The sequence below is a fragment of the Poecilia latipinna genome, unplaced genomic scaffold (assembly GCF_001443285.1).
Source record: "Poecilia latipinna isolate Pla-1442-1.1 unplaced genomic scaffold, P_latipinna-1.0 Scaffold532, whole genome shotgun sequence".
NCBI classification, from domain to species: Eukaryota; Metazoa; Chordata; class Actinopteri; order Cyprinodontiformes; family Poeciliidae; genus Poecilia; species Poecilia latipinna.
This window is the reverse complement of record NW_015113148.1, coordinates 160202-180549: the sequence shown is the minus strand read 5'-3', so window position 1 is coordinate 180549 and position 20348 is coordinate 160202. Positions and strand designations below refer to the sequence as shown.

Sequence of the window (20348 nt, the reverse complement as noted above, 5' to 3'; positions counted from 1 at the left end):
GTCCTATTGATTGTTCACTGGTGCAGAGTCAGTGTATTAAACGGTAAATAGACAGGACATATGTAAGTGCTTTGATTCAGACACCAGTGTTGTACAAGAGAAAGAAACGGATCAAAATCTGGTTCTAGCTCATAATATGGGCATCATGGCTTCTGTCCACTTTGAAAAATAAAACCGATCTGTCACTTGTGCCCCGTACAAGATTTTTATTGCGTATTTATTGCATATGTAATCAATGGGAAACAGGCCCTTTCTGTGTTGTCCACAGTGTAAGTACGGTAAGAAATGAGTTGAGTCATTGAGCAATGACTCAACTGGCATCTAATTTTCATGTTGCTACTCGGTACTAAAGAGTTATTTAGCTGTTTTTGAAGAGTCTCGACTACATTTAATCATCTCTAGTTTAAAATCCGAAATACTCAGACTGCTAAAATGCAAAGTGGATGATTCAGCGTTGAACAGAATTATTTACGACGCAAGTTCAGATTTATGAAAACCGTATTGTATTTATGGAATCCAAAAAAAAGGAGATTTTTCAATGTTTTCTTTTGATGTCAGACTAATCTCAATGACAGAAAATGCAAAATGTGCATGGGTCAAACCATGGACCTAATTGTGGCATGTTGACATTAGTTTGTAAGGGTGACATTGTGTTACTACTGTATGAATAGTCTTTGCTTACCTTTCCTTCTAGCTCTTCCCTGCTTTCTCTGCATCAGCTGTTTAATTAGGAATGCTCAGCAACATTTTTGACAGTTCCAGTACACTCATTATAGGGCAAGTGTGATAAAAATTACAGTATTTATTTAAAGTGTTGAAATTCACATCTTTTCTGTGTGCAAGAACCTACGTCACCAAAACACGGTCACAAGAAGTAAAAATAAAGGACGGATAGCTTTGTCAAACCACATCCCAGGTCTAAGGCTTTGTGCTGTGTGTGGAGTTTGCTCCTCCGCCGGGCAGCAAACTCACTCTTGTTTTCTCTACACCTCCATGCCGCTGTTTGTGTGCATTTTATTTCTAGGTTGCATCAGCAAGTGGCGGAGAAGGAGCAGCAGAACAGGGAGTTTATCGAAAGGAGGATACAGGCTGCTGAGTCTCTAAAGTCTAACATAGCAGCCAATCAAGTGAGCAGCAGAACAAAACTTAAGTGTTTCATTTTTTGTTTTCAGATTTTTTATTTTTTTTTCCTGCAGATGCCTTATGTGGCACAGGCCTATTTATACGTTGTCATTTTAGAGTTGTTAAAAGCAACAACAAAATTGAAAAACATTTTTCAAAATGTTTTTATTATATGGTATGCATTCTGTACAAATAATGCATACTTCCCCTGATGTATGTGCTTTCCAATTAAAGATGATTATGCTTCTGTCAAATATACCATTCCTAATTTAGCTCTGTCACTTTAGGAGAGTTTGCGTGTTCAGCAAAAAAGAGCCAAGAAAAAAGTCCTGAAGAAAGAACAAGACGAAAGACACCTAAAAGCTTCCCTGGAGGCTCAAGGCTTCAACGGCTTCAAACATATGTACCTGAAGAGACAGCTAGAGGAGACAAATCGAAAACAACAGTATGTCCTCCTCTCTCCTCTTCTTTCCTCAGCTACATGTATGTCCTCCGCTCCCACTCTGTGCAGCAACGTGTGGGTGTTTTCTCTCTGTGTGCTGAGGAATGCATGACCCCATTTCAGCATAATGCAGTGTTGTTGATTTACACCTCTAAGGGAATTCGAAGAGAGCCAGAAGTCAAAGAGGCTGGAGATCGTTGCAAAAATTCTTCAGGAGGAACAGCTGGCAAAGAGCAGGAGCAAGGCACCGCCTCCCAATCTCTCAGCTCATGACAAGTTCTCATCTTTGAGGCAAGGAAGAGAGGTGCTGCTGTCTTACCTGGAGCCCAAAGTCCCATCAGCCCCTACATCACCAACATCGGTGAGAAGGTCTCAGCATCTATGATGCTTTTGTGTCCCATTAAGTATTAACACACCTTGAAGTTTTTCCACAGTTTGGCATTTAATAACTACCAAAGTTCAATACGTTTTCCTGGGAGATTTACACTTTTTACCGCACAGAATGGTAAGGATTGGGAATCGTTTGATTTTGTGGAGGATCCTCTCATTCTCAGGCGAACATTTCCTTATTTGCGAAATTTTCTTCCTCTTCTTCTTTGCGGTTATGATTTCAAGAGTACGCACCTAATGTGTGAGAAGTTCTCATTTGTGAGCTGTGAGATATTGAACCCTGCGATGTAGTCATACAGTTTGAGCTGGAGCTAAATGCAGCTACTGAAAGTGTCATGCTGTGTAAGCTCAACTTTAGACGTCACAAAAGACTTTACGCTGGGGTGAAGGCTCGCCTTCCAGCAGGACAGCGATTCTAAATGTGAAGCCATAGCAAATGGCTGGTTTAGCACATAAAATGGGAGCGTAATACAATAAATTAGTTGTTACGTGACAAAATGTGAAAAAGTTCAAGGGGTATTATTTAACTTTGGCACGACGGTGTTTGTACGTGAGGTCACAAATGTGTTTCATTACATTTTCCCAACTTAAGAGACAGTGCAGTACCATCCCCAGGTCTTCTTCAACCTCCTCTGACGGCGAAAACTTCAAAATGGAGATGGAGGAAATGGACGAGATTGCTCACAAACGCACCGACTGCAGCACCCCCAGTGACTTCCTCGCAGAGCCTGAATTTTCCGGGCTGTGGGAACAAGAATGCAAGGTGCGCTAAAACAACACAACCTTTCCGCCTAAAGCAAATTCATCTGAACTTGCTAAATATAAAGAGCCATAAATCATGTACTGTTCAGCAGCCACGTAAATATTCTGCAGGGAGCAGCAGAGGCTCCCAGTGCTTGGTGGAGAGGTGTTTGTTGAGGTGTTGGGATCAGGGTGGAATATCATATGAACCACCTCATGCTTACAGTGAGTCTTATTTCTGGCAGGTGAAGAGACATAGAATAACACGATCTGTCAGGTCAGGTAGCTCAAGCCTGTGTGAAACTCAGCTAAAGTATCCGAGATGCTTGTCCACATGGACAGACGTCTCCCAGGAGACCAAACTTAATCAGTAAATTTCAGGTGTGTTCAGATTACAAAAAAAAAATAACTCCTCTAAAGGACTCCAGTTTGATCGAAAATACATACCTGTGTAGAGTTTAGGCACTGTGTGTGCTAGAGTTTTGGCACTTTTCTGTTGACACAGTGTGTCAAAAAACAGATGGATAAATATAACATTTACAGCTGACCTCGTGTCACATCCTGCTGCAGTAGGTGTCACCAAGAGCACGCTTTGTGATGATGGCACACATTTCAACTGACACACACTATTCGTAAGTGACAATAATATCCACCTGCCTGCTTCAGTGTTATATATAGGAACAGCTTCTACTTCTGCTTTACTTTTGTAAATCTCTGTCTAAAATGATGACGATAACAAACACAATGGTCATTTAATTACTCGAATTATGCTAGAGCTTATTTTTAAATGTATTTTTATTATTAGAAGATCAGTGATGGAGGGAATGAAATAATGAAATAACAAGTCAGACTACAAACTGTAGAACAGTATCCAAACATAACATCACCTCTTCATGAGAAAGATTCAACACGTACAGGAGATAGGGGAAAATAAAATGCTAGCAAAAACCTAGTTATCGATGTGTCCAAAACCTTAAACTAATACGATGGTTTAATTTCAGTTTTGAGTTTTTGTTGGTGCACAATTAATATCAATTATTACTAAATCCAGTTACTCTAGAATAAAGCTTAGCTAATTATCCCAAATGATATTGCTGATATTTACTTATTTGCATATTTAAGCTAAATTCCCAATGGTGTTTCCCTCTGTTTTCTTCCTTTCTTTCTATGTTTACCGGCTGGCAAAAGATCTTAAGCAAAAACTAGTCACTGGAGGAAATACTGGAGGGAATCTAAATAAATCCAGGGAATCCAGATAAATTGTTAAGAGAGAAAGAGAGAGAGAGAGAGAGAGAGAGAGAGAGGGAGAGATGTATTTCAGTTAATAAAACACATAACAGAGATAATTGTTTCTCCAATTTCAACCTCAAATGGACAATTCCAGAAGATGTAGGAAGGATTTCCACAAGGTTCTCCACACCCGCCATCAATATGCAAAGTTTGTTTGGCCCTTCTCTGACTGATTCATTTAGCAGTAAAAAAAAAAAAAAATCTTGTTTGGCAAGTTGCCGTTAAATATAAGATTTAACTTGGAGATATGAAGGAATTTATTCTTTATTCATTGAAAACTAAAGAGGACCTCTCCATCTGGAATAATAATATGTGTTTTCTATGTATTTCAACTCCGTAGAAACACACAACCAGATGTTATCCAGCACTAAGTCTGAGAAAATGTTCAATGAAAAGTCCAAATATTGCAACTGTAAGTGCGTTTTAAACAAGCAGCGACCATGTTGGATTTGTTTGGGTTGGTGTTGGAAAGAAAAATGTAACTTTTGCACTTGAAATGTCAACTTTTCAGGAATTCCAAATTAAATTTCTAACCTCAAACTAGTACATTTTCAGATTTTCATCACAAACGGAACGAACAAGTTAACTCCATCCTTCGATCAAACATGTATTGCAGATGGATAAAATGAATATTTCTTAACAGTCCAAATTCTGTTTCATCACTTTTTTTTATAAATTCTGCCGACTTGTTTTTTTTTTTTTTTTTTTTGTTGTTGTTGTTTTTGTTTTTTTGAAAACTTGATAATACCTGAGGTAGTAATTAGAATAAATCTTTTTGGGAACCCTTTCTTCAGGCAACAGAAACAGTATTAACATTTTACTGAGCTCCTGGATTGGAAAAAGGAACATATTAAATATTTATGTACCAGACACAAATACCCAGCACAGCATTGGATGTACTGTAACATTTAACAATAGAAGAAAAAGATTCAGGGTTGTTATTTGTAGAAAATCCCCACTCACCTTTAAACCATCCTTTCAAACTATTAAATCAGTTCAACTATAGGTTGCAAGAGAATATCTCGTGGAACTACGCTTACAGAACTCCTTAAAGTAACCATTGCATGTATTTCCAGCAATCACTAAAAGTTTAGAAAGAACAACAAGAGTAGGAGTGTCTCTGAATTAGCTCGCTGCCACAGAGGTGAGTTGGCTCACTGTCTCATTCAGCGTCCTAAAGCAGTTGAAATGAAGGGCGACAGGCTTCGCTTCCCATTGCGTTGGTTCCTTTGAGGCTTCAGAGCGAACATGGCGCTACAGCTCAGAGATCTGAACATGTGACAAGTCAAGTGGAAGGGATCTCTCCTGCGAACATACAGATCAGACTGATGCCCTCATAAAAGGCTACAGTCCAGCACAGCAGTCAAACACAACACAACAACAAAGCTTAACGAGGGGAAGGAGGATGGTGATTAGATGTTCTCTTTGTAACAAAGTGTTTGCAGCAGTTAGAAAAAAACCAAATTACAAATACTAGGATACCAAGCCGCACAGTTTTAGATGTAATTTGAATTATTATATGACCTTTTTGTCATATTTGGGGAATGAGCACCATATACAGCTGCTGTTGTATTGTGAGTATTGGTTTTTTTTTAATAATACGACTGAAAGAATCAAAGACCTGAAATACGTAATCTCATTTAATGTTACACAGACTGCAAAAAAAGAGATTATTTGTCTGTTTCTACAGTTTATGTAGACATCTGGTGTGGAGAGTGTTTTCAATAGCTTTTCTTCTGCTTCGTGGTCACAGAAGCCTGTCTTAACTTCTGCAAAGTCAGAAGTTAAGGAAGGTGAGTCTGGCACGGACAGCGGGATGTTAACTGCGACTGGCAAAAGGATGCATGAGAAAGAGTTGAAACGGCCTCCATTCTCCAGCAAGCCAGAAGTCGTCCTCTTTAAGGTACTACCTTCATTAAAAGTGTCACCCCAAACAATATACACAATGCATAACAGTGGTAAATTAATCATACAATGTGGAATTTTACTTGTCTTTTTCTACTGACTGATTTAAGCGGTCTGTTTTAGGACTTTGAAGTTGAGAAGAGGTATAAGAAGAGAATTGTCCTGACAAACATCTCCTACACTATTAATTTTTGCAAGTTTATCAGAATCTCTGCAGCACTTAAGGACTTCATCTCTGTCAAGTAAGCAAAAGAGTAAAGAGTTTGTCTGAAACTGTAGCTTGATGTTTGCTGTTCTTAGTTGGTTTAACTAAGAAGCTTCCCTTAGCTTGAGTTCATACTCAAGTTTGGTTGAATATTCAAACATTCAACCAAAAAACATGGTCTTTTTTTTTGTTTGTTTTAAAAAGGCATAAAAGAGTCACTTTGAATTGAAGAAAGTTAATAAAACATCATAGTTTACCAGTGCAGATAAAACAAACTGAATCTGATGAAAAACTTACTGTTCCTCTGATATACAGAGGATGAAAGAAACACAAATCAACAGCACTGCTCACCTCCTGTAACTTTTATCATATTTAATCAACCGTGCTGCTCCATGTGTTGCGTTATTATTATTATTATTATTATTATTATTATTATTATTATTATTATTATTATTAGCTATTAAAACTCTATAGAGTTGCTAATCTTTAGAGTGTTGAATTTGCTCTAAAAATGCAGCATAATTGTGATACAGTGGCCTCCTAAATTAATATGTGAAAAAATGGGCATCATCTGTTAAAAGCCTCCAGAACACTTATTATTAGCACTCTCTCTTCCATCAGCAGATAGAAACCCTGCCACCATTTGTCATTTTTCATTTATTTATTTTTTTTAAATGATGGAATATGCGTGAACGCAAAGCCTGTCCTCCCACATATGGACGGCCGGCTTGGATCACCACGCGCACAGCTCCTCTCATGAGTCTCCGATAAATGAGTCAGTCAATGTTTCTTTTATCTCCTCTCTGTGATGCCTGCCAGCAGCCCACAGGCCAAGCAGAGATGCATTGTTCTCCAGGTCACTCTCTGAGGATGGCTTTCCCATTAGGTCTTTCGTGGCTTGATGTGGAGACTTCTCTCCTCGTTCTGCCTGACTGGATGAAGAGTCTTGTAGGCTATGGGAGGGTCAGCTGGAAACTACTGACACTGTTATGGAGCGCGGGTGTGAGATCGCTTGTCTGAATATATCACCTTCTAGTTCTCCATTCCTTACTCACATGTGACAGACATGAACTTCTGGCCACATTTGGAAACTAACACACGCAAAAGATCCCAGCTTCCTGCTGGAGGGCAAAAAACTGTTTGTCAACAATGACTTGCGTTGGTTGTAGCTGTCCTGTTGTCAATATAACGCCCTAAATCTGAAATCTTTGCATGTTACATATTTTTTGTAAAAAAAAAAAAAAAATGGGACACAGTGCTTTGCTACTAATTATCAACACAACTAAATAATAAGGTCAGGAAAAAGTTTAAATAAAAATATTCAGAGGGAGAGGGAAGTAGGTAATTATGCTAGCTTGACTTTGACAACATTAACGTGCTGCAGAATTTGTTGTGTTTTAGTAAAAAAAAAAAAAGGCGACCCACACACCAATTCTGACAAATCCTCAGTAGAGCAGCTGTTTAAATTAGATGAGCTGCCACACTTTTTACATTCATAGCATTCCTCTTTTTCCTCCGGACGTTGTTCTACTTTGTCAATAACATATTATTTCGACAATATACATTGAAGCTTGTGGGTGCAAATGTGGGAACGTGGGGGTGTGAATACTTTCTGAGGACACTTTACCATTATTTCTATCAATTGAAAAAAAAAAAAAACAGCAGATTTCTAGTATAATTATTTACTATTGAGATTGTACACTTTCCTCTTTAGGGGCCTTTTTTCTCACTGCTAAGTGGCTTAAACAGCGTTGCCGTGGCCACAAAGGCATAACTTGGCACCTGGCAAGATGGATTCTCCTGCAATAATATTCTCTGGTGAAATATAATGTTTACACATCACTTCAGGAAGCAGCATACAACCAAACCCAGTACAACATCAAAGCCAAGGAACATGATAAATAGCACAGAAATACAATTGTTAATTGTAAAATATGTAAAAAACAGAACTGGTTAAAATTGCAGGCAAGGTAATTATGTTGTTGTACACCTACCTGCCTTTGATTATTCATGTGTACTAGTGTGTAAAACCCCGATTAGTCACACATTCAGACCTACAATACTGAGATCAGTCGTGATGACCACAAAGAACGAGGAGTACGCCAGGCTTTTTCACATCAGCCCATGGTTTCCTCTACGCCCCCTGAATTTCTAAAAATGGCTTCCTCCCCTCCAACACCCATTTCACAGTGGGTTCCACTTCATCGTTTCTCTACTGAGACTCAAACAGGGAAAGCCTGGTTTCTGCCAGATTTGGTAAAAAGCCACAGTGTAGATGCTGCGTTTAGTGACTCTTACTAGCACGTGTCAGAAATGGGGGGCTGAGCGGAAAACATCCTTCTGGGTTATGTGTGTTGCTGAACTCAGATGTGAGATAACAAATAAGTCTGTAGAGGAAGTGCCGAAGCAAAAATCTGAGTACATAACACTTTTTTTAAATTATTTATTTAGTCCAGGTTAAGAATACTTGAAAATTATACAAACCTTAGTTAGCACTTTGTTGTATATCTTGGCAATAAATACTTTCACAAGTTTAAAACATTAACCCAGATTGTTTTAATTGACTCTAAGGAACATTAAAAGATCTAAACTAAATTTCCTCAGGGACTGGTCTATGTTTCTAAAAGCATTTCACTGAAGTTATTTCAGCCAAAGTAGAAAGTTATTTCAAAGTTATTTTACCTGCTGCGTGCAGGTTGTTCAAACTTTTCCCTTAGTTACGAAATGTCTTCTTTTTTATTGAGTAAAATTGGGTTAATTTGGTTGTTTTCATGTACTTAAACCACTTTTTCCCCAAAGATTTGACGTTTATATATGTAAGCATTTCCTAGTAAAGGACTGAATAATTAATGAGGTGTTGAAATTTTCTCATTGACTGTAGATGGTGCGCTCCTGATTAATGTACAAGATTTGTATGCAAGGGCTTATTTGTGTCATTCTGAAATGTGCAAACGGACAAGATTTTTATTTTATTTTTTTGTATGCCCAAATGCTTGAAAATGAGTCACGATTAATTTTACTTACAGCAGAAAACCATTTGACGCTTGGATCTGTTTGCTGTTTCAGTACACTTGTTTACGATGGATTTTGAGTTTAAACCTTTCCTTCTGGGGTCATGTTTATTTCAACAGCAAAATCTGCCGAGCAGTTTCATTGTCATTTCTGATTAAATGAATATTGCAATATTTGGCCTAAATATCAACATGAAGGATCTCTAGAGTTGGAAGAAATAAATCTAAAAGTTACTCTTTTAGTTCTTCAGCTGTTTTTTTCCCCCCTCTAGAAAATCTCAGTTAACGTAGAATAAGAGAGTATTTTGGAAATACATCTTATTTCAGATGTTTAGACACATCAGACACAGTTTTGAAGCTTTTGTAGATTAGTTTTAGAAGTGGCTGTGAATGAGTATGAGGGTCTCTAGCTGTGACTTATGACTAGATTGCTTATTGATTTACTGTGGGTGAAGCCAGTGGGTACTGCTACAACTGTATAATTCAGCACACAGAATTGCCACTGATACTGTAAAAAGCACATTTTTCGGCCTCATGGTTTCAGTCCTCTGCAGCGGACACGCTGGCCTCATTCGCAGCAGTTTATGTAGGGCTGTAGCAGGCTTTTTCAAACACTGCCTCACTCAGCATTTAATCCCAAGTGAACTGCTCTATTTTTCTTCGCATGTCTTTTCATGCCACCTGTCTTGAAGTTAGAAAATAGCAAAAGCACTGGTGATTTTTTTTTTTACCCGCAGATGAAAAGGGAAACGCTTTTGAGGTACAATAGGACGTTTTCCACTTACCACCTAGTGACCAGGTGGGAATCTTTCATACGTTTCCATTTCACAGCAGCAAACTCTGTATCCGCGCCAAGTTCTCCAACCGAGGACTGAACCAACAACTTCAAATGGGAGGCCAAAATAAACCTACTTTACTGGTCCGTTTGCTCTCTTTACTTTTCTACAGAAAGATATCCAGACTGCATGTTGATTTTACAGACTGTCAAATTGGGCATGGCCGTTTATTTTACGGACATTTAACTTGAACAAACGCTTTTCAAAGTCTTAACGCCCACTAGATGTTTTCACGTTTTCTCACATTACAATCAAAAACTTTGATGCATAAATTTTAATGTGAAGCAATGTATATAACTTATGGTTTTAAAAATGTTTCCCCATTTTCCTGCAGAGGAGGAGTAGTAGAAGGTTAGGCGAGACAGAGTGTCATTTTCATTACTGTCTTACCACAGATTCTTAATTTCATTAAAGCCTGGAAATTGACTGGACCGTTGTTACATATAAATACGCAGAATGTTGCCCTTTATTATACTTTGACTCAGGTTCCATTAACGTTTTCTATGCTGCGAATGAAAATAAAAACGAACATCTATAATAAATTACACTTTTACAGATTTGGGAATAGTAAGTAAACCCTTTTTAATTTTGTTATTTTACATATTTGCCAGACTGCACTATGTAGGTTTCTGGGTCATTTTGACTCTATCCTTGTTTAGTAAATCACGACATAGGGGAGGTTGTGTCGGGTTTTTGCACTCTTGAAGAAACCGTTTTTGAAGCAGGTGAAAGTGAGATCCTTTAAACATTTAAACCCTCGAACTTAAAATGTTTTTACCTTGATTGTAATTCATATTTAGAATGAGAACACTACTTGTTCGGTAAGTTGTCTAAAATGCTGTCTTTTATTTGTGTTTCAGCTTTCAGCCTCCTGGTTCCTTATCTACTGGGATGTCTTGTGAAATACTGGTTATATTCCACCCTCTGGTAAGTCCTGTCAGCACTTTATTCAGACACCAAGAGGCTGAAAAACATAATATGACCTGCATATTGGGACACACTGCTTTCTATGACCCACTTGTAATCATTCAAAGTAGTGCAAAGTAATGACTGTTGTTGCTTTGTAAGGTCTTTTAGTTTATTGCCTTTCCTTTTTTTTTTTTTAAACTGGTAGTCTGGTACTAAAATACTATCTTATGTTTGTTAGAACAGTGTTATCTTTAACACTGTCTTAGACGTGGTTCCAAACCATTTGCCATGTGGGTCCATATTGTTGGGTTGAACGTACATGTGAATTGCAAATTTAGGCTAATGCACACATTTTTACCCCCAAAAAATAAACAGACAAAAGTTTAATGAAATGAACAAACTAGCCTGGTTTTTACTGAAAAGAAAACTGTGACATGAAACACAAAATGGGTCTTACGTTTGTCCTATTAGACGAAAGTTGTACTGTTGATAACATTATTTTTAGTCAAATGTTTTCCATTTACTTTTTGGACATCTTAGTTTTATTGTAAGCAACAAGAAAGAAAAATTAGTTTACAATCTTTGAACACCAGGTTCAATGAGTGGTTGTGCTCGAGTCTAGTATTGAATACATTTTTCTGTTTTGTTTTTTTTGTTTTTTTGTGGTCCTGGACTTACATAAACTTTAAAGCAATGACAGACGCTTCCTGTCAATCACCTGGACAATAAACTGACCCTTTCACTTCTTCCTTCAGTCAGCTGATGGAGTTAAGCAATCTTATCGTCATTCTACATTGTCCCAAAAGCCTGAGCAAAACATTAGGGGGCGTGGGGTAATTTTGTTGAACGTTTGACTCTGTTCAGTGCTTTGCTTCTTGTTGTTTTTTTGTTTGTTTTCTTGTCACTGCTTGTTTCCTCCTATGTCAGAACCCAATTTCACTTGTTATCTGATATCTGCAGATTAACGAAGACCTGGAGGGAGAAATTTATTTTGAATCAACCTTTGGCCCCTTCTCTGTGCCGGTCAGATGCACCATAAAGAAATGCAGCGTGAGTAGACTCATTAAAAACCAAAAGAATGCTTTTACCTGTTGTTGAATTAGCCTTCTAATCTGATTCAGTGAATTTCTCCTGTTTTTTTTTTTATGCAATAATTTTTTTGTCCATTTTTGTTGACTCTACCACACATGTGCAGTGTGCATCTAGTGCTTAGATATGTGTCTGTTACATAAAATAATAACAACACACGCAAGTCTCAGTTGTACGCTTGGAGACAGACGGCATAAAAAAACGTGAGTGATAACTTCACAGGTTTGGTACACGGCAGCTCAGTCCAAACAAGCCTAAATCTCGAGGGCATAAAAACCAAGAAGCATCAAAAAAAAAAAAAAAAAAAGGCTATATGCTCGAGAGAACAGTGGAGCCGAGTAAAAACTGGCACAGGAAAAAACAAGCACATGTTGCAGAGATACACTCAGTAGAGATGTTTACTCACAGGTGGAACTTCATAGCCCTGTCCAGAAGAGGAACATGAAAACGGAGGACACTGAACTATTAGTCACTGCTTTCATTTCATCTAGTTTCATAGGAACAGCACTTCATGACTAAGTTGGTACACCAGTTTAATTAAGCTCACTTTCTTTAATTGGTTTATTTGTTAATGTATCAAAACCTTTGTGAACATGAGGTGGCAGCTTGTCAGTAATTGGCAGTGAACTTGTCTGACTATACGGTGTTTATCTGTGCATGTTTTCTCTCTAGCCGGAGGTTGACTGCCAGTCTATTGACTTTGGCTCGCACGTTGTCGGCGAGAGTGTTTCACGGACTATAACCCTGACCAACAACGGAGCGCTGGCCAGCTTCTTCAGTGTGGGCACCTCCATGCATCTCTCTCCGGCAAGGAGGCATGTCCAGATGCCATCCCAGGAGTTTGCCAACGCAGATCCGGTCAGCCATCAGTATAAAACTCAGAAATTGCTCTGCACTGCAAAAACACAAAATCTTATGAAGTATTTTTGGTCTGGTGCCTAGTGCAGACATCATTACGCACCTGAAATCAGACAAAACTAACTTACAAGTCACTTTTCGGTAAGATATATAGGAGCTTCTTTTAAGTGAATAATTTCTTAATACTGATTTTTTTTAAAAAGTACTCGTCCCATTGGGAAATGATTTCACTTATAGAAAGACATTTTTCCCATTTAACAAGTGAAATAATCTGCCTCTGGAATATTACTTTTCATCAATATTAAAGAATTGTTGACTTAAAACAAGCCTCTATGTGGTGCTGAAAAGTTGCTTCTGACTTAGTTTTGTCATATTTCAAGTGCCCTAAGTGTATTTGCACTAGAAACTACACCAGAATTACCAGGTAAGATTTTGTGTTTTTGCAGTATATTTGTCATGGTTTCTGACTCAAAGAAAGGTTTATTACAGCAGGTCACAGATTTTTGGGTCACAAGTTGCTAAAACTTCCTCCCCATTTATGTACTACATGTAAACAATAAGTAATAAAAGTAAGTCAGAATAGAATGGATTCTTGTGTAAAAGAACTCAAATATTTCAGCATTATTCTAACTTAAAGTGGGAAGTTACATTGTAATCCTTCACGTACAAAATGAATGAGTAATGAGCAAGTGTTTGTCTTTTTTTTTCTTTTGTGCTTGTAGGAAAATGAAAACATAACTTATTCCAGTCACCGGAGTTCTTATTCACTGAGTTTAGAGGAGGTCCATGCAAAGCGGCAGAGTTTTTCAACGGAATCTGGTAAAAAATACTGCAGAGCTTAACCAGAGCAAGACTTATGGAGGATGTTATTAAATATGTAAAAGAGTCCTTTCGGTGATAAATTGCAGAGTGCCTGGCAAAAGTATTTAAACTTTAATGTCTCCATACCTGATCACTTTACAGCCTCAAATTTGGTGCATTTCAAGTAGATGCTTCTAAATTTGTTTTCTGATACTCAGAAAATTAGCCAAAAATATTAGAAAATTATCAGATTAAACCTGCACAAAGTTCTTACAACTAGAAATCTCAAAAGTACAGCAGGCATGTGAATATTTGCTGCAGCATACATTCACAAAAGCTGACACTGCAGTTTTAAAATGTGACTTTTCATTTTACACCACCAAGCGTTTGGCAGGAGTGAAAGATGTCTGAAATGGGCACCGTTTTGGTTTAGCAGATGGCAAACATTAGCAGCATATTAGCATGTATGCTCAGCGTACTGCTGTGTCTAAATCCGGAATCGCTATGCAGATTAGCTGTATTTGAAAAATGTTTTGTGAAGCTGCACTGCAAGAGTTTACATAAAACTGACTCTGGAATGAAGGACGAGAGCAGAGGCTTTATCTCTTCATCGGTGCTGGGACATCTGGTCTGTGTGGGAACAAAATCCTAAAGGAGGACTCGGTGAAAGCGCCGGGTTCACCTTGCTCTCACTGCTGGCGACAAGGATGCATCTCCTCTTTTATGTCCTCTCACATCTAAAGTCTTCATCGCTGTGCTCAGCACTCTCCACAGCTGAATCTTTTGATAAGCAATTCGGGGCTTTTTTTTCTTCTGCTCTACAGGCTTTGGCAGTTGGGTTGCTGCATCTCCATTTCTTTCTTCTCTCTTTCTTCTCCGTTGGTCAATCACATGAAGTTAATTACATTTTCAGGAAGTTGGTAGTTCACAATTTGTCATGTTTTTTTGAGTGTAGAAGATGGAAGCGGTGCCATTTTAGTGACTTTTTTTTTCATTTATATGTGGTATTGCAGCATATACTAGCTTTTAAATGTGTAGTATACATCCACACTTCTTAAAATTCGGAGTTTTTGATACTTAAAGTTTGAGCTTTATATCATGTTATAATGTTATTCCATGTTATGTTGCTTTGATTATTATTTGAGAAATCCTTGACTCCCCTATGGCAACGCAGAGCATTAACACTTGCTCATGCAATGCATCAGTTCCCAGCTGAGCTTCCGCCTCACAAAGTTCTAAAACAACGGAGCTACATCACTCTGAATATATTAAAGGAAAAAGTCACATATTGTCATTTGTCACATTAAAGGGAAAAATTTGAAATCATTTGCAGTGGTTTCTCTGAAAAACAAAAACAAAAAACAGGAATCTTAACAAGATGCACACTTTTGCATCATTATATTTAAAGTTAAACCCCATACTTCCACTATATTTAGATTTAAAGTTACTTTGAAAAAACAATGTTTTAGTTGGGAATGTCAGTGCATGTCCCAAAAATGCATAATAACTTAATAAGTCAAATGTTCTAGGACTGTTATCTCTAAAAAAAAAATCTACACTGTTACACTTTAATAAATCATTGAATGTTTAAAAATTACTTGAACCCTTCTCAATATTCAGTGTAAAATATTTTGCTGGCATTACAACCAAAAGCGTCAGAAAATTGCTCTCATGCTTTTGCATGTTTCCACTAATATTGGTAACCATTCATCTTTTCTCATGAGCTCCTAGTCTTTATCATCATTTCCCTGTTAATCAAACTGTACATATTGCTGCCAGTCAGTGGAAACATGCTGGTCAAATTAAAACATTGATTCAAATCCAAATGCACCAAACGTTATGTTTTCAGTCTGTTAAATTTTGTGTTTTGTGTTTTTGCAGTGTATTTGTCATACAATGCAAATACAACATTTTTATTGTACAAGTAACCGAAGGTACTGATCAGCCTTGTTCCTGTGTCTTTGTTCGATCACAGTTACTTGGTTGATTTTGCCTGTATGTATAGATCTATTTGTTCCCTCAAAGCACAATGCATCATTTCCCTGCACTATTCTTCTGTAATGTGTTCTTATTTTTATACAGACATAAACACTCATCTTTCCTTTGATATGGGCGCATGCGTAAGCCTGACCTTCGTGGACTACTGCGATATTACACTTGGAAATGTAAGTGTAGAATAGTATTTTAACTGCAATAAAATATGTAAAACGAACTTTAATAAACATTGTTTTGGGGGAATGCTTTTAAAACACAAGCTGCTAACTGTGCGCCTGTATCTGCATGTGTTGTACAACCTGATGTAAATGATGTTTTTACAGGGAAAACTGATTTGGGGCTAATAATACTTCTCATAGTCTGAAGCTTTCAAACTTTTATTTCATTCTGCTGTGTGAGGTTATTTTTAAACAAGGAATATGTTTTCACTGTGGATTCTTCAATAGTGATTGGAGAGGAGAAGCGATGAGCTCACGAGAAACAGATTTACCCTCACTCTCGAGTATGGATTTTCTGAGCATTTTTCTTATCTACAGATGCGTTTGTTCAGTTCTTTTGTCTAAACCGCTGATCTGCTTCACGACGTATGATCTGTTCTGCGTGCAAAGATTGATTTTCTTGACTACAGTGCTACTGAAGACTCTGTGCTCCTTTTCTTGTTCTAACCATGATGCTGCGTATGCCTTGTGGCCCAGACAGAGCTGTGGAGCCAATCAGGGTTCATTACATCTTTCTAGTGGGGATCTAATGGTGCATCACCTCTCCCTCTGTGCTTTTTGTGACTGTGTGTTGCGTGCGCCTGCATGCCTTCAGCTTTGTTGTCATCTTGACAGATATGTGCACATCGAATGGTTCAAGGCTGCGTCTTCAATTGTGGATTATCCATTAAAACACCGAGTCACTCGCTGCATCTGCAGCGTATGCCTTTCGTGTTTTTATTGTTCTCAATGCGCTGACGTTACATGGAGGAGGACCCAGCCTTTCACCTGCACGCAACTCTTCCTTATCCTCTTTTAAACCATAGTGGACTTCAAAGAGGATTTAGATTGTTTATTACTTTTTAACTGTTAGATTAAACACTAACATTACAGTCAAAGGTGATTGCCGATCAGTTAGCATAAATCAAATAATATGTGTTTTAATTGAGTGTTTTGTTGACAACAGCTTTTCCGACACATAGTTCCCACGTGACAAATAGGCAGCGGGACAAAACTACAGACGGCTCATGGCTCCAACTGCGGCTCAGACATGTGTGACACGCTCCAATCTGGGGCTTTAATCTGTGAACACGGCAGCTAAAACCTATGTCAGTGTACTATACCAGCTCACGCGCACTGGTGCTTGGACAAAGCTGAACAAACACTGAAAACCAAAATTAAGTTACGCTTATGTTAGCCTTTGTTGAAATTCAAGTGAAAAATGGGATTAGGAGATTTATGAAGAATCCCCACATTTGTTTAGAAATGTTTTGCAGAAATTAGTTTAAAAAACTTATGTTTCTTTTTTCTTTTGTTACCTGCTGTGTTGTGACCTTTTTTTTAGGTAAGAGGAGGAGAGATTGGACCCTTTCAAAGTGTCAAGCTAGAAATGTTATTCAAGCCAACCGTTCCCGGAGAGACCATCATGGACTTCTACATCAGATTCTCTGACGCAAACACAAAACCAGTATGTTATATCGATGGATGTTATGTTTAGCAGAATACCTCAAATGATTATTGATGAAAACGTGTCTCGGTTGACATCCTATTCACACAGATACCCATCCATGTCAGCGGTGTGGCTGTCAGCAACCCTGTATGGGTTGTTCATCCCAGCATTGACCTGAAGATCTGCACCTTCGACCGCCTTTATCAATACACTATCGTCGTTCAGAGCAGGTGGGTCCAAAAGACAGACTACGTTGAAAACAACTGATGTACTTTTTTTTTTCACCTGTAAACAAAAGACAGCAGTGCAGTCTAAACAGTGACTTTGGGCCTTTTCATACTTCATCATGATTTCATGCATATTTCATTGGGAATACACACTGTCTGTGGCTTGCAGACAAGTAGAGCATGATTGTGTAGTGGAAATAACATGATACATGGTTTTCAGTTTTTGTTGTTATTTTATATAAAAAAGATCTGAATAACTTGTTATATATTTATATATAACAAGCGGTATCCCTGGTACCAATAACAAAAGCCAGCACAAATATGTACCTTAACAAAGCACCTAATTACTAAACAGATTTCAGCTGTTCATCATTTCATCTTAGTTCAAATACGGCTGTTCTGTGACGGTTTGTGGGCTTTGAAAAGGGGCAATGTTATGTAAAATTGACTTTTTTGAGCTTTACATTATGCTGTAATGTTATTTCCTCATCAAAAAGATACCAGGAATGTTGCTTTGATTTTTTTCATCCATGTTTGAGGAATCATTTAATCTCCCGTGGCAACCATTCAGTGTTGCCTAAACGCTTGCTCTCACTGAGCGCTGCTCAGATCAGATGAGACCAAAAAACCCATGTTTGGCAGAGAAAGCTGCCCGAAATAAATGGACAGCAAGTTACAGGTGTTAACGAGCTTAACATTAGACTCAGATCCAAGAAAGAGAGACAGGAGGATGAGGAAAAGCAGACAGTCATGATCGCGCTAATGAGTGGTCTAAAGAGGATGATTCCTTCGGCTTTCCAATCCTGCACTGTGTGAGTTGTGTGTGTTACTGTTGTCTTGGTCTGTCGTATAAATTACCTAGAAAATGTATTGAAATCGGTGGTTATAAAATGAAAAACTTCATGAGGTATGAATACGTAAAGAAAATTGTCATACAATAATTAAGCAAGTTGATTTTAATACTAAACCGTTTTAAAGTTTTGCATCTTTAAGTGAAGCTAGGAATTAATACAATAAAACAGTAGTCATGTTTATATAAAAATAAATGTAACTTCACTTTATTTCCCAAACGCAACGCTCTCTGTACCTCGCTGTGTAATCTCTGAGTACTTATTGTTGTTTTCCACTTCCAACCCTCTCAGCATTCGCACTGAACGCACACTTTTTTCCTGTCAAAACCGGCACCGTGTCTGCAATAAATCAAGTTTTATGTAACAAAACAGGCTTAGACTATTACAGATCTGTTTCGAACACTGTCTAAATCTCACCTGTTAGACAAGCATATGGGAGAAAGTTTAAGAGGCACTGAGCCCTGAGAGACAATGTCGGCACTTTTCAGACATTTTTAACTAAAATTAAAAAAAGAAAACATTGTTTTTTGCAAAGCTGCAAGTGGAACAACCTTACATCCATCCAGCTATTTTCTGTACCAATTTAATCCTGTTCAGGTTGTCAGGGGGCTGCTGCCTTTCTCCTGGAGTCAGCAAGAGAAGTAGGATACACCCTAGATGACTTTCCAGCCCTTTACTGGAGCAAATTACAAAACAGCATTATGTTTCAGTAATTCGGAAGATAAATAAAATATAATATGCACAAAATCTCCAAAACATGAAATCCTGAACGTGAAGTATATCAGCAAAAGAATTTGCTGGTGCCCTTGTACACAAACGAATTTGAACGACATCCCATTCTTAGTCCAAAGACTTTAATATAATATCAGGTCACCATCCACAGCTAACAGCTAAAACTCTTTTGAAAAGGTTTTTCAGAATGTTTCACCATTCATGAAGCCTGTTTGTGAGGTCAGACACTGATGTTGGATAAGAAGGTCTGGTTCACAGTCTCCATTCTAACTCATCCCAAACATTTTCTACTGACTTTGGGTCAGGAATATGTCAAGTTCTTCTGCATCATACTAAACACAGTATGAGACAGACCATTTGTGACAAATCAAACCCCTCTGCCTTCTCTCAGTGCAGAAACCAGAGAGCGAACCAGCAGCCCACCGATTACAGTGCGAACGCCCACCACCATTGCCAACAACACATTTCAACACAACACAACATAAAACTCTAACATTCGTTAGTACCAAAGAACCATGATAAGGCTTTATACCAATGCATGGATTAGATTTAAAAAAAAATACATATATAGAAGCTGCTTATAAATGTTCAGAAATTAATGCTAATGTAAGCTGGAAGCTCACGTCCTCTTTGATTTTCTTCACGGCAGCACAGAACTCAAACAAATCCTTTCTGATTATGGATATGATACATTGTGATGCACAGCAAAGGTTAAGAATGCAGCAGGGGCAGTACCATTTGCAGAAGAGTGGTCCATCACCTCTACAGTCATTGTGTCATATCAGTGTGGGGGAGGGAGTGTGTGTGTGTGTGTGTGTGCGTGTGCATGTGTGTGTGTGAGGGTTAGGGATTTGTGACAACTGCCATCTGGTGCGCTGGCACACCAGCACATGTGACAACATGATGATGACAGTGTCAGTATGAAGTGCAGCTTTTCAAGTAAAGAAATGCTAATGCTTGGACCAGCAAACTATGCAGTATGTCACTCTGCCTCCAAGACAATAATCTGAATACAAAATAGCTTGGCAGGCTTTTGGGATGAACAATGAGAGAGCCGCTGCTTTCATTATTTAAAACTGTCACTCGCTCCCCCCCACTAAATAGATAACCGTCCCACAAGTAGTCTTTAGCTTGTGACAGATTAGTTTAGAGAGCAACACAAAGCAAGATTGAATATGTCTACCCAGCCTGTGTGCCAGAGATTTGAACATCTCTCTGACTAATTGAACGAATTTTAAGAGGCTTTAAGATATGCAGTTTTTGACTTTTGCCTGTGAACCGGTGACTTGAATATCCA

General features: G+C 38.1%; 1 protein-coding gene across 3 annotated transcripts in view; it reads left to right on the top strand.

The window, feature by feature from the left end:
- cfap74 (cilia and flagella associated protein 74) overlaps nucleotides 1-20348 on the top strand; it is a 55013-nt gene that overhangs the window by 5135 nt on the left and 29530 nt on the right. For all 3 annotated transcript variants that reach the window (XM_015040880.1, XM_015040881.1, XM_015040882.1), the window contains exons 9-21: nucleotides 1025-1127; nucleotides 1410-1567; nucleotides 1721-1925; nucleotides 2547-2717; nucleotides 5739-5888; nucleotides 6014-6132; nucleotides 10803-10869; nucleotides 11812-11901; nucleotides 12613-12798; nucleotides 13521-13617; nucleotides 15682-15764; nucleotides 17137-17259; nucleotides 17350-17471. In XM_015040880.1, coding sequence (XP_014896366.1) covers nucleotides 1025-1127; nucleotides 1410-1567; nucleotides 1721-1925; nucleotides 2547-2717; nucleotides 5739-5888; nucleotides 6014-6132; nucleotides 10803-10869; nucleotides 11812-11901; nucleotides 12613-12798; nucleotides 13521-13617; nucleotides 15682-15764; nucleotides 17137-17259; nucleotides 17350-17471 — 1674 coding nt within the window. The remainder of the gene's footprint in view (nucleotides 1-1024; nucleotides 1128-1409; nucleotides 1568-1720; nucleotides 1926-2546; nucleotides 2718-5738; nucleotides 5889-6013; nucleotides 6133-10802; nucleotides 10870-11811; nucleotides 11902-12612; nucleotides 12799-13520; nucleotides 13618-15681; nucleotides 15765-17136; nucleotides 17260-17349; nucleotides 17472-20348) is intronic.